This window comes from Sander vitreus, chromosome 17 (assembly GCF_031162955.1).
Source record: "Sander vitreus isolate 19-12246 chromosome 17, sanVit1, whole genome shotgun sequence".
NCBI lineage: Eukaryota > Metazoa > Chordata > Actinopteri > Perciformes > Percidae > Sander > Sander vitreus.
The window spans coordinates 1,975,684-1,987,599 of NC_135871.1; the positions used below are offsets into that span (position 1 = coordinate 1,975,684).

At 40.7% G+C, this 11,916-nt stretch overlaps 1 protein-coding gene across 1 annotated transcript; it reads left to right on the forward strand.

Annotated features, from left to right (window-relative positions):
* Nucleotides 1–2,859: 2,859 nt before the first annotated feature.
* On the forward strand, nucleotides 2,860–11,188 carry cdk1 (cyclin dependent kinase 1). Its single transcript, XM_078272932.1, has 8 exons — nucleotides 2,860–2,939; nucleotides 3,658–3,700; nucleotides 4,321–4,477; nucleotides 5,720–5,843; nucleotides 7,819–7,989; nucleotides 8,143–8,306; nucleotides 9,037–9,178; nucleotides 10,921–11,188. Exons 2-8 carry the CDS (start codon nucleotides 3,664–3,666, stop codon nucleotides 11,035–11,037), a joined length of 912 nt encoding a protein of 303 aa, XP_078129058.1. The 5' UTR covers nucleotides 2,860–2,939; nucleotides 3,658–3,663; the 3' UTR covers nucleotides 11,038–11,188.
* The last annotated feature ends 728 nt before the right edge of the window (nucleotides 11,189–11,916 follow it).

Sequence of the window (11,916 nt, forward strand, 5' to 3'; positions counted from 1 at the left end):
ACACACTTTGTGAATAAATAGGCTACCTTAAATCAGAGTTGATGATTGGACACAGTTGTTTGGTGAAGCACAGTAATGGCTCTGTTCCATCCTGTATGTCATGTAGGACATGCAGATTTTTATTGCGGGAGCCACCATTTGTTCATCAAGGCATGCTTTTTGTACATAATATGTAAATAAGAAAAATGTGTGAAAAGGTTTTGACGGATGAATCTTAGTCTGCAGTGAAATGATTGCTCATTTAGATGCTGTCTGTAGGACGATCTCTTACAGCACTTGAATCTTACTGTCTTTCTAAGAAGGTTTTATTTATTTCTGTTTACATATATTACACCTTTAAAGGGGTTTGATAAATAAGGGCTGTTGTTACTCTGAAGCTGATGTGAGTTTTTCATCACAGGACTTGACGGTATGTGACAGATCCGCCGGTTTCTCACAACTTTAAGGCTGTAAATGTTTAATGTTGTTAATAGTCTGTAATCACTGACAAATAGAACTATAGTGTTCCATTCATTTAAGAGTATCTGTGGTTGTAACTTATATGTACATGTTCAAATGGAATAAATTCAGTTTAGAGCTGTAAAGTCAACACAGCTGAACTCAGCTGTTTCCCACTTGTCTTCATTTACAGCCAAACATGGGGTCTTTGTTGTTTTGTGTGAACCACATTTTTCAGCACTCACCAACAGAAAGAATTACTTTTATATCAAAGTGACACTTTAAAGGAACACGCCGACTTATTGGGACTTTGTCTTATTCCCCGTATCCCCCAGAGTTAGATAAGTCCATACATACCCTTCTCATCTCCGTGCGTGTTGTAACTCTGTCTGACGCCCCCCACCGCTAGCCTAGCTTAGCACAGATCCTGGAGGTAACCGGCTCCATCTAGCCTAGCTTAGCACAGATCCTGGAGGTAACCGGCTCCATCTAGCCTAGCTTAGCACAGATCCTGGAGGTAACCGGCTCCATCTAGCCTACTGCTCCCAATAAGTGACAAAATAACGCCAACATGTTCCTATTTACATGTTGTGATTTGTATAGTCACAGCGTGTATAAATAACAAGGTCACATGACACACAGCCATCTTCTAACCGTATACATACTGGGAACTATATTCTCAGAAGGCGAAGCACTGCTACTTCTGCTACTTGGGCGGAGTGATTAGCGCAACACCTGAAAAGCACCGTTGTTACTCTCTGCTCCTCACGGCGGTGCTTCTCAGGTGCTGCGAGCAAATCACAATCATTTTTTTGTGATTGTTGCGGGCAAAAATAATTTTCTTAAAAAACGTGATGGAATATGCGGGATATTTATGCGATGAAATTGCGTGAACTTGCAAAAACTGTGGTTCCATCGTGGCTTCATCGCGGGGTTTGCAGCTTTTTCGATGACGTTCACGTCACGTAATTACGTCACTTCATAACGTTCCCATGGCAACAGGGGGAAAATGGCTGCTCTTGTGTGAAGTAAACGCAACATTTTTCAACTTTCTGCTAAGATATGTAATTTTTTTGTAACAAAAATGCGGGGATTATGAAATCATGCAAGCCCCGCATATTTTGCGCGGAAATCTGCAATTTATGCGAAGAAAGTACAGCGGATTTGAAAAAAATGCGCCCCCCCCCCCCACCGCATAAATAGGCGGACTTTGGCTGATTATGCATTGAATTATGCGATCGCATAATCGCGTTTTTCTGGAGGACTGAATTTGACGCCATTTTGATGTTGCTCTTAATGTACATACACAGTGAGTAGTATGAAGAGTATAAAGTGTGTGCAAACTGTGCTGAAATAATGAGAAATATGAGTGGTTGCTTATGAGATACGGTATGTGGATATGACAGTATATACAGTGTATGTTTGACAGATATTTACATGTATTTAACACTATAAAACTATATAATTTACTTGAAGAGTGGATGCTTGGTTTAACAGGTTTATTGCACAGGGATTGTTTCTGACACTATGGACTGGAGATAAGTGTTCATCATAGTGACGGCCTGTGGAACGAAGCTTTCACAAATGGCCTCACTTATCACATGTTCTCTGGTGAATTCGGTGCTGTTCTATGGAGTCTGGAGTGTGCCACTATTTTAATACTAGACTTTTATGGCCATATAAAATCAATAAAAACGTTAAAAGAGCTATTGGGTTATTCAATTTGAATTTTAATGATGCATTGATCATCTCAAAGTACTGCTATTAAAAACATGATTTAATTGAAATTATATTTCTATGTACATGAAAAATAATGTTGGTATGTTTTCAAAGTTATTTTGTTATTCATTCAAGCACTGCATCAAGACAAAACAAGTTACATATCATTTAGAATACAATAATGAGGTGTCCACATTTTGTAGTACATAGATACACATGTATCTTTGAATATGAAGTGAGTATTATCAGAGACGATTTATGTACCAGATTTGTACGGTGGCCGACAGGGGCAAACGCCCTGCAACTTAAGAAAACACACGCAAATAGACACAACACAAGCAAATTAGCCTGAGAGCCTGAGAGACATTCACATTGAGATCATTGAATGTAGGCTAACCCTGAATGGGACATCATTTAAATAAAGGTGTTATGGATGTATATATACTTCCATGCCATACTTTCTCTACACAACACATTCTATGAGTTAAACCACTACAGTAAATATTACAGGATAGTATACAGTAGATAGGGGAGAGGAATGTGGTCCCTGCCTGGGAGACTAAACTCAGGACATAAATATCTCCGCGCTACGTCGGCGCGTTCTCTCCCGCTCACCCCACGTGACAGCTTCTCGTTCCCTGATTGCTGGTTTTGAAACACATCCCGTTCCCTGATTGGTTAGTTTTGAACCGTTGCATTACTGCGGTCATTTCAAAAGAGTGTCAGCATTCAGCGGCAGTCTGTGCACGGATAGTACATACAACCAAACCAGGCACAGTCAGGTAATTATAACTATTTTATAACGATACATGTTGAAATATGATTTAAATCATTTGTCAGGTTAACTTGTACCATTCGGTCTGAGCATAAAGTGGGTCAGCTACCACGAGAAAGTCAAAAGAAGGTAACGTTAGCCATGACGATTTAGTGTTAGCACTAATGTTAGCTAAGCATAACTTGCTTAACGTTACTTAGCATGAAAACGGGCTGTAACACGTTTATATCTTCTCATCTCTCAAGGCTTACTGTCGAAACGACAACACGAATGAACTGTTGATGTTAAAATTCTGTGTAAAATAAGGCAATGTTATGAGCCACTATTAACCTAGTTTAACGTTATCGTTTTTATAACGTTAATGTTACAGCATTAACGTTAACGTCACAGTTTGAAATGCCAACTTAGTAACTTCATCTCTAAGTTTAAAAGTGCATGATGCATTGTGGTAAGTTGTTGAATTAACGGTTAACGTTACGGACATTTCCACATTCCGATCCTAAGTTACGTTACACGACGAGCCAAATTCAGCCTTTCACAGCCTTGTTAGTTTTTAGGCCACATTTGACATTGTAAGTAACGGTAACACACAGCTAAGCTATTTAGTGGCAGTGAGTTAATACAATCAATATTCGAAATAGAAAGGTAAGCATAAGCTGAAGCTACTGGAAAGTAATGATTGCTGTTGAAATAGCACTCTTGACATGACAGTATTTCCCCCCCAGGCAATAATGGAAGACTACTTGAAGATAGAGAAAATTGGAGAAGGTTGGTCTAATTGTTTTCTTGTCTTAATCTCAATTATTCAAATATATTGCTACAAATGTTATGCTTCCGAAATTATTTCAGGTTTGGGTTTAATTGCCTTGATTCTCAGCACCCTTCCATTTTCATTATAGGTACTTTACAGTGGTGTAGTCTAATGTATTGTAGTGGGTATACTGTACTGTGTGTGTGTGTGTGTGTTTATATATATTTTTGTGTGTGCCAGAATCTGCCTTTTGGGGTGGGGGGGCATATCATAGTGGGGGGTCTGGGTGTCCTCCCCCAGGGAAGTTTTGAGCATCAACAACTTCATTTTCTGCATTCTGATACACTTTTATGCACCAATTTGTGGTGGAAATCCCTTTATTTAGCCTAAATGAAGAAGAAAATAACAGATGACTTGAATTCAAAATATATCAAAAATATAATGGATAGTATGTTGTTATGTGTCATTGGGCATTTTTAAGTGGGTATATGGAAATCCTGGAGCTTTCTTAGTGGGTATACCTGCGTATCACGTAGACTACACCACTGGTACTTTAATCAACATGGTCATGAATATAAAGTTCTAAGTGTGGCTGTGCTTAATACGATTACAAAAACGTTGGTGACTTGTTGTGCAGGTACCTATGGGGTGGTGTATAAGGGCAGGCACAAGAACACAGGGCAGGTCGTGGCTATGAAGAAGATCCGTCTGGAGAGTGAGGAGGAGGGGGTTCCCAGCACCGCTGTCAGAGAGGTCTCTCTGCTTCAAGAGCTGAAGCATCCCAACGTTGTACGGTACGCTCGCTTGGTGTGGAGTTTAGAATGTGTGTTACAGAATTGGGTATTGTCTTAAAGGGTTTGTAAAAGTAAGACTTACCAGCGGCTGTAATTCCAGGCAGATGGCTGCCCACCTCGAGCCGTGTTTTCTTCCGAGGTTTCTGCCTGTTAAAAGGAAGTTTTTCCTCACCGCTGTCACACTAGGTGCAGTTACTCTTGAGAGAATTGTTGGGTCTCTGTAAATTATAGTGTGGTCCAGACCTACTCGGCCCCAAAACAACAACAGCTGATGGTATGGCTGTCGCGGTATTGAGATAGAGATATATATATATATATATATACCACACACATTTTGTAAAGTCATTCAAACTGCTGCAGTTACTGTCATCAAAAAATATTTTAATCCCAGCTGTTATTAAATAGTTCCTGAATAAACTTTTCGGATGCATTCATTCTTGTAGTAGTCGATCGTTTTATAGCATAAATAGTCTAAATGTCTACCTTTATTCCAGTCTTGTCATTAAAAAGCAGACTTTGCAGGAATATTGGTCTGCATTCAAGCACAGAGCAGATACAGCGTCGCCTCGTCTCTCGCTGAAGTACCGCTCACAGCATGAGGATACATGCAGCTGAAGGCGCCCGCCCTCCCTCCATGCTACCAGTGGCCACAGCACTGGCGTTTTCTGCCTGACCTTTTTGTGGGCGGCTGAACGAGGAGCGGAATGAACAGTTCGGTGAGGGGGGGAGTGGAAATTCTTGACCCTCAACTCCGCTCGTGTGCATTTGGCAGGCACACATTAGTTATTGAATCGCAGAGAGACTACTCAACACTTTTTTTAATGTACAGTAACTCGCTAGCAAGAATGTCTAAAGTGTCAAACCACTTTAGACATAGCAACAGTTGCATACCATCAACCACTTTTGGATCTCCACGTCTCCAAAATAATGCCACAAATCACCATGCTGCGTTATATATTTCCATTTGGTGAAAAGTAGTAGATTTTATCCGCTGTTAGCAAACACCAACATAGTAGTTTAAAAACACTAGTATGCTATGTCGCTACAAGTACCAGTGAAAAGATTACATATATTTAATAGTTGATGTTTTCAACATTTATTCATTACCACTGCCTATAGTAAAAATATCCATCCCAACCCTTTACATGGAGTATGTGAGCAAATTGGGATTATGAGAGTCACAGCCTATGAGAACATGTACACATACAGTACGGACTTACCCAGTGTTTGTGTGTGTGCCAGACTCCTGGATGTCCTGATGCAGGAGTCTCGCCTCTACCTCATCTTTGAGTTCCTGTCCATGGACCTGAAGAAGTACTTGGACTCCATCCCCTCTGGCCAGTACATGGACCCTATGCTGGTTAAGGTAACTGTGTTTGTGATTCATAAACCTTTAAAACCACTTCTGTTAGTATCTCTGCCGACTGAACAAAATGTGGCAGAGTCAATGTTAGCCCACGTTAGCTTGTGGATTAGCAACTGCTGTAAAGCTAGCCAGTTGGGAGCAGCCGTCACGAAAACTTTAGCAAATGTACGAGGTTAAACTGACCTGTTGAGGTCAAACAGTGAAACACTAAGCTAATGTTGTTACTCACGTGTCCATAGCGACGAGAGCCCTCATCAGTTTTCATTCCTCTGACATCACGGAGGTTTCTGCAGTGTTGAACGCACACACACACACAAATGGAGAGCTAGGTGACCGTACGGAGATGTACGCTGGATTTGACAAAGTGTATAATTTAACATTGCTTACTATACCTTTTTGAAAAAGATTTACACTGTAATTGTAATTCCTGTACATTTTCAATATTTATTATTTTAATAATACACCATTCAGAATAGCAGATTTTGCCCACCAGTACCAAAGACAAATTTCTGCCCTTTTGCACACAAACACGTAGAGAAGTATTTTCCATTCTAATGTCATCGTAGTTCTACTTGGTAAACTACTATATACTAGGGCTGCACGACGTTTTGTTTAATCGTCTACATCGCGATGTGCGCATGCAGTAGTCGCATCGCAGGACGTTGAGATGTTGACGCTAACCTTTTTGCTGCTTGATAGAAAAATAACCTTTTACATGATCGTTACCAGGCAACCCTTCCCCTTTAGTGTGTGTGTGTGACGGGGTTTGTACTTAAGCGTTCTTGGATACACAGTTTGTTGCTAGTGTGTGACATCCAGGCTCTGCATGCACACAGAACCACCAATCACAATCAATGTTGATCAATTTATCAAACGAACAAGCTGGCCCCGCTAGTCGACCACAACCTGGAATTTAGAGGAAGCAACGTGCATGCATTATTACTATCATTCACTTTAGCCTGGATTGATAGTATTATATGAATACAATGGTGTCATGTCAGTCAACCGGTGTATTTAACTACCTAATGTCCCTCTCCAAAATCTCTTCAGAGGAGTAGACACATTTTTAGTTTCTATGTAGATGCACTCCCCTACAAAATCACCGCAGTAGTTGAGAATGATTTATTATTTCCAAATAGAGCTATTTATGTCATCTTGTCTTTTTTTCACTTCGCAAGGGGAAAAAATATCGCAATGTCAGTTGTTTTTTTTTTTTTTCCAATATCGTGCAGGCCTGATGTGACTGTGGCAGGAGGCTGCGGTCCATCAGGACCAAAACCAGTTTCTTCCCCTCTGCAGTCAGCCTCTTTAACAAGGCCCCAGACCCCCACACCCCCCCACTGACATTGACACTTATTCCTGCATCCTGGACAATATACCTGTCCTGTCCTGACCTGTATCTTTGCACATTGTATATATCCTGAACTTTAACACATTCCTCAACATTTTTGCACATCCTGCACTAATCCATACAGCCTCTATTTTCTTAATGTTGTATGTACATATTTGTTTTTTATTTCGTATTAATGTGTGCACCAACAACTGAGGCAAAGTCTTTGTAGGTGTTCCTTACTTGGCATTACATCCTTTTCTGATTCTGAAATGCTGGTCAAGTCTATTAAATAAAATGTATTGCAGTAGAACCAAGACGTTCTACTTTAAATCGTAAATTAGATATGAGTGAATGAATTTGGGGTGAGTGGATGTTATTGGGAATTTCTGTAATATTCAGGGTTGCTCCTGACTTTTTTGAACAACTTGATATAATTTGAAGGAGAGATACTGATTCAATTAATTCAAATTTAAAGCAAAAATAGAAAGTACAGAGTCCTCTGTAGGAAAAGGGAGATGTGGTGAAAGAAGCTCTGAAGGGGTGCTCAGGTTTAAAACCGATTAGTCTTGTTTAGTTCAGCTTCACTAAACGTGTCCTTTTCCATGTCCGTTCTCCTCCCCTCCCCCTTCACTACCTTTTTAGAGCTACCTTTACCAGATCTTGGAGGGCATTTACTTCTGTCACTGTCGTCGAGTCCTCCACAGGGACCTGAAACCCCAGAACCTTTTGATCGACAACAAGGGCGTCATCAAACTGGCAGACTTTGGCCTGGCTCGGGCCTTTGGTGTTCCTGTCAGGGTCTACACCCATGAGGTGAGAATCCATTCACACACCATGGGGATACATGTGGTCAGAGGTAGAGCATGAGCATCACCAACACTGAGTCAACGGTGTGCAGGGCATATTTGATTAACCGCCAACGAGCCTCTAAAGTGTGTGTGTGTGTGTGTGTGTGTGTGTTCCCAGGTTGTAACTCTATGGTACCGGGCTCCAGAAGTCCTTCTGGGTTCACCCCGATATTCAACCCCCGTCGATGTTTGGAGCACTGGGACCATCTTTGCAGAACTTGCCACTAAGAAGCCTTTGTTCCATGGAGACTCCGAGATAGACCAGCTCTTTAGGATCTTCAGGTAGACCCACCAAAGCAAACTGCAGGGGTATCTAATTGCGCCTAATAATTCTGCCAGATATTGTGATTAAGACTCGATTTGCGATTATTATTTTTGTTTTTCCCCCCAACGTCTAGCTAAAATTCAATATTCACTGTGTAACAGATAGTGGTCCAATGGACCGTAGTTGATCCGTATGGATTAGGGCTGGGCAATATGGAGAAAATCAAATATGATATTTTTGAGGCTGCGTTACAGTAAAGTGATGTCATTTTCTGAACTTTCCAGACTGTTGTAACTGTTATTTGCTTTACCCACTTAGTCATTATATCCACATTACTGATGATTATTTATCTAAAATCTCATTGTGTAAATATTTTGTGAAAGCACCGATAGTCAACGCTACAATATCGTTGCGGTATCGATATCGAGGTATTTGGTAAAAAATATCGTGGTATTTGATTTTCTCCATATCGCCCAGCCCTACTTGGCAGCAGGTAACGTTGATGTTAGCCTACCGTTAGCTAGTAGCTGGAGTAAACACGGTTAACATGCTGACAGCTAAACGGCGTAAAGGTGTGACTGTATTTCACTGGAGAGGATTCTAACAGCAGGACGTACAACCATAGATATAAAACAGTATTTCCAGGTAGCCCTGTGTTTTCTGGGTCCCCTGGGGCAGTACCTGGTGTGTAACTGCAGTTCCCTGTTTGAATCCTTCTGTCTGTTTCTGTTTTTTTTTTTTTTCCAGGACTCTGGGAACCCCAAACAATGACGTTTGGCCTGAAGTAGAGAGCCTACCTGACTACAAAAACACCTTCCCTAAATGGAAGTCTGGAAACCTGTCGTCAATGGTTAAAAACCTGGATAAGAATGGCCTGGACCTGCTGGCGGTAAGGACTAGGGCCGACCCATTTAACAACGCCAGTCTGAAGTATCTTAAGCTAAGCATAATGATTATTGGTATATTATGTATCATTCCTCTACATGACAAGAACCAGATAAAAGGAATCCAGGGTCCGAAGTTCAGTCGCCAAATGCGGCTACATTTTCCATTTGGCGTGTAAATATCCGAGGGCTGTCTGCCACGTGGCGAGTAAATGTTTGTACCAAAATGGTTCCGTTTTCCAGTCTTCATTTTGGTGAAGGTGCAGCTACTTTCTTCTGTTGCTCTGCATGTCGGAACAGACAGACACTGGCGCGCACACCAGACGCCAGCCACCACGCCACTTCTGTTTACTGATAGCTAGCGTTTACCTCAGGCTAATTAATTAGCTAGTAAGTGGTGATTTTTGGCAGCCAGCCTTCCAAAAGAGAGCGCAATGAAATTAAATGTTGACCGACAAAGCAGGAAACGGAGTCTCAGGTCACCGTCCGGGAGGCTCTGACTCACTTTCCTCTCCGTGTCCGCTGACAGCTGCAGGCTCGTACCGTTAATGTTCTGTGCGTTGTCGGACACATGCAGCCACTTTCCTTGCGGGACTGACACAAGTCCACAGCGGCCCGCGGCGTGTATGTCCGAGTCTCCCCCGCCTCCACCTGCAGGTTGTCAGACGGCCGATTTAACTCGCCGGTCCTCATCGATCTAGTTTCATGTGTCACGTAGCTCTCCACAAGCAGAAAAAAAAGAGCTTAAAACACGATTTGCTGCTTCAAAGTTAGGACTAGCAAATGAATTAGCAGTTAAGAAATAGATTGAATAGCCTATTTACATTTTTATCATGCCAAAGATGGTTTTTAAAAACTTTTTTTTTCTTAATATTGGTTTAACTGATAATATTAGGCTAATAGGTCAAAACTCCTGTTGGCGGTAAATGGTTAATCATTAACATCCCTAACAGCTGGACTTTTTTTCATCTACCCGCCAACTTGGCTGGTGAGTCAAAGTGAATTTAGGACACTGGAGGAATCTCTTCCTGGTTGCCTTGTGTGGTTAACGGTGGTCCTCCAAGGGCTTTCCTTTTCAAACCGGTCTGTCAGATTAAAGTCAGTACAGATATAATAAATACAAAACATATTTGACGTTAGCGGTACACTTCTGTTACTAACATTCAGAAGTCGGGCTACAGCTATCGATTGTTTTAGTAATCCATCGATTTAATCGGATAAGAAATACTTTTGTTTTATTCAAGAGCAATAATATACAATAGTTTGGTTTAATTTTTGGAGAAAAGCAACATTTGTGTTGCCTACATTGCTTACAATATCATCTCTCAAAAAAACTAAACATGAAGTGCATTTAAGTGCCATATTACATTGTTTTTAAAGACATTTTCTGAAATGCAATAACAACCTCAAACTATAGAACTACATAGCCACTATGTCCAAACTTCACGTGTAGGCATTTTTTAATTTAAAAATATTATTTTTTTTTAAACGCAGCGCCATGTCATCGACTCTCTGGCACAGCTGATGATCCAAACATTTCCAATAACTCCAGTGTTTATAATAAGACTAACTCATTTAATCCAAGGAATCACTTCATATAAATATGTTGGAGGGGTCTGTGTGTTCCACTGTGGTTTGGGATTTATTTTCATAGATGCATACGTAACTTAATAATAATAATACTATACATAACCTTCCCTGAGTGACACGGTCTCCTTTTCTTCCCTGTCTTGTGTCTCTGCTGTAGAAAATGTTGACCTACAATCCTCCCAAGAGGATCTCTGCACGCGAGGCCATGACTCACCCCTACTTTGATGACTTGGACAAATCCACCCTGCCTGCTGCCAGCCTCAACAAAATCTAAAACACAGAACTACATACATACATACATACCATTGTGAATTCTCATTTTGTAAATACTTATGTGTGATACTTGTTGTAGACCTTTAGTAACGTTTTTGCCTTTCAACAGTCTTTTCAATAAAACGGCACTTTCTGTCATTCTCCAAACGTTATACTTCATGTTTGTCATTTTTCTGTGTGCTGTCTGAACTTATAAAACATGTGTAGCCTGGATCAATCCTGGACATAGGCTCAGAAAATACAAGTTGTACAAATATCTTCATCTATAGGTTTGGAAACATTGGTGTTAAGAGATTTTTCCTAGCCTGGGCCTACCAGACTCAAATGAAAATTGAGCGGAAGTACGTAGGAACGTACGTACTCCACCTGTTATAGATAGAAATTAAACCAGTTCAGTGGTAACCACTTTTTCTATATTTCGTTGACGCAAATGTATGCTCTAGGTGATTTTGTTTTGACCATTTTTGAACTGAACCATGTCTCATTTACCATGCTTTGTGCTGTGCCATCACCATCCATATCTATACACACAATGGGTTTATGGGTACATATCTAAGAAGCACACACCATTGTTCACAAGAGCACATATTCTTCATAGATCTAGCCTCTTATTTTTGCTCTCAAAGTGCACCGGATTGATACATTTAACTATAAAATGTACAAAACTTTCTTTCGGAACCCCCTAGGGGGGGTTGGAGGTCCACACTATCCTTCTCACCTTTTTTTTAATATATATATTTTTTTAACCCCTGACCAGTTTGCATGCCTGCAGTGGAAATTGAATCTCACATTATTTAAATTTTATTCACACACAAAATGGTTAACATTTTTGACTTGACTCAAGTCTTGGCTGTCGGCCCCTATATTAAAGTGCTCATAT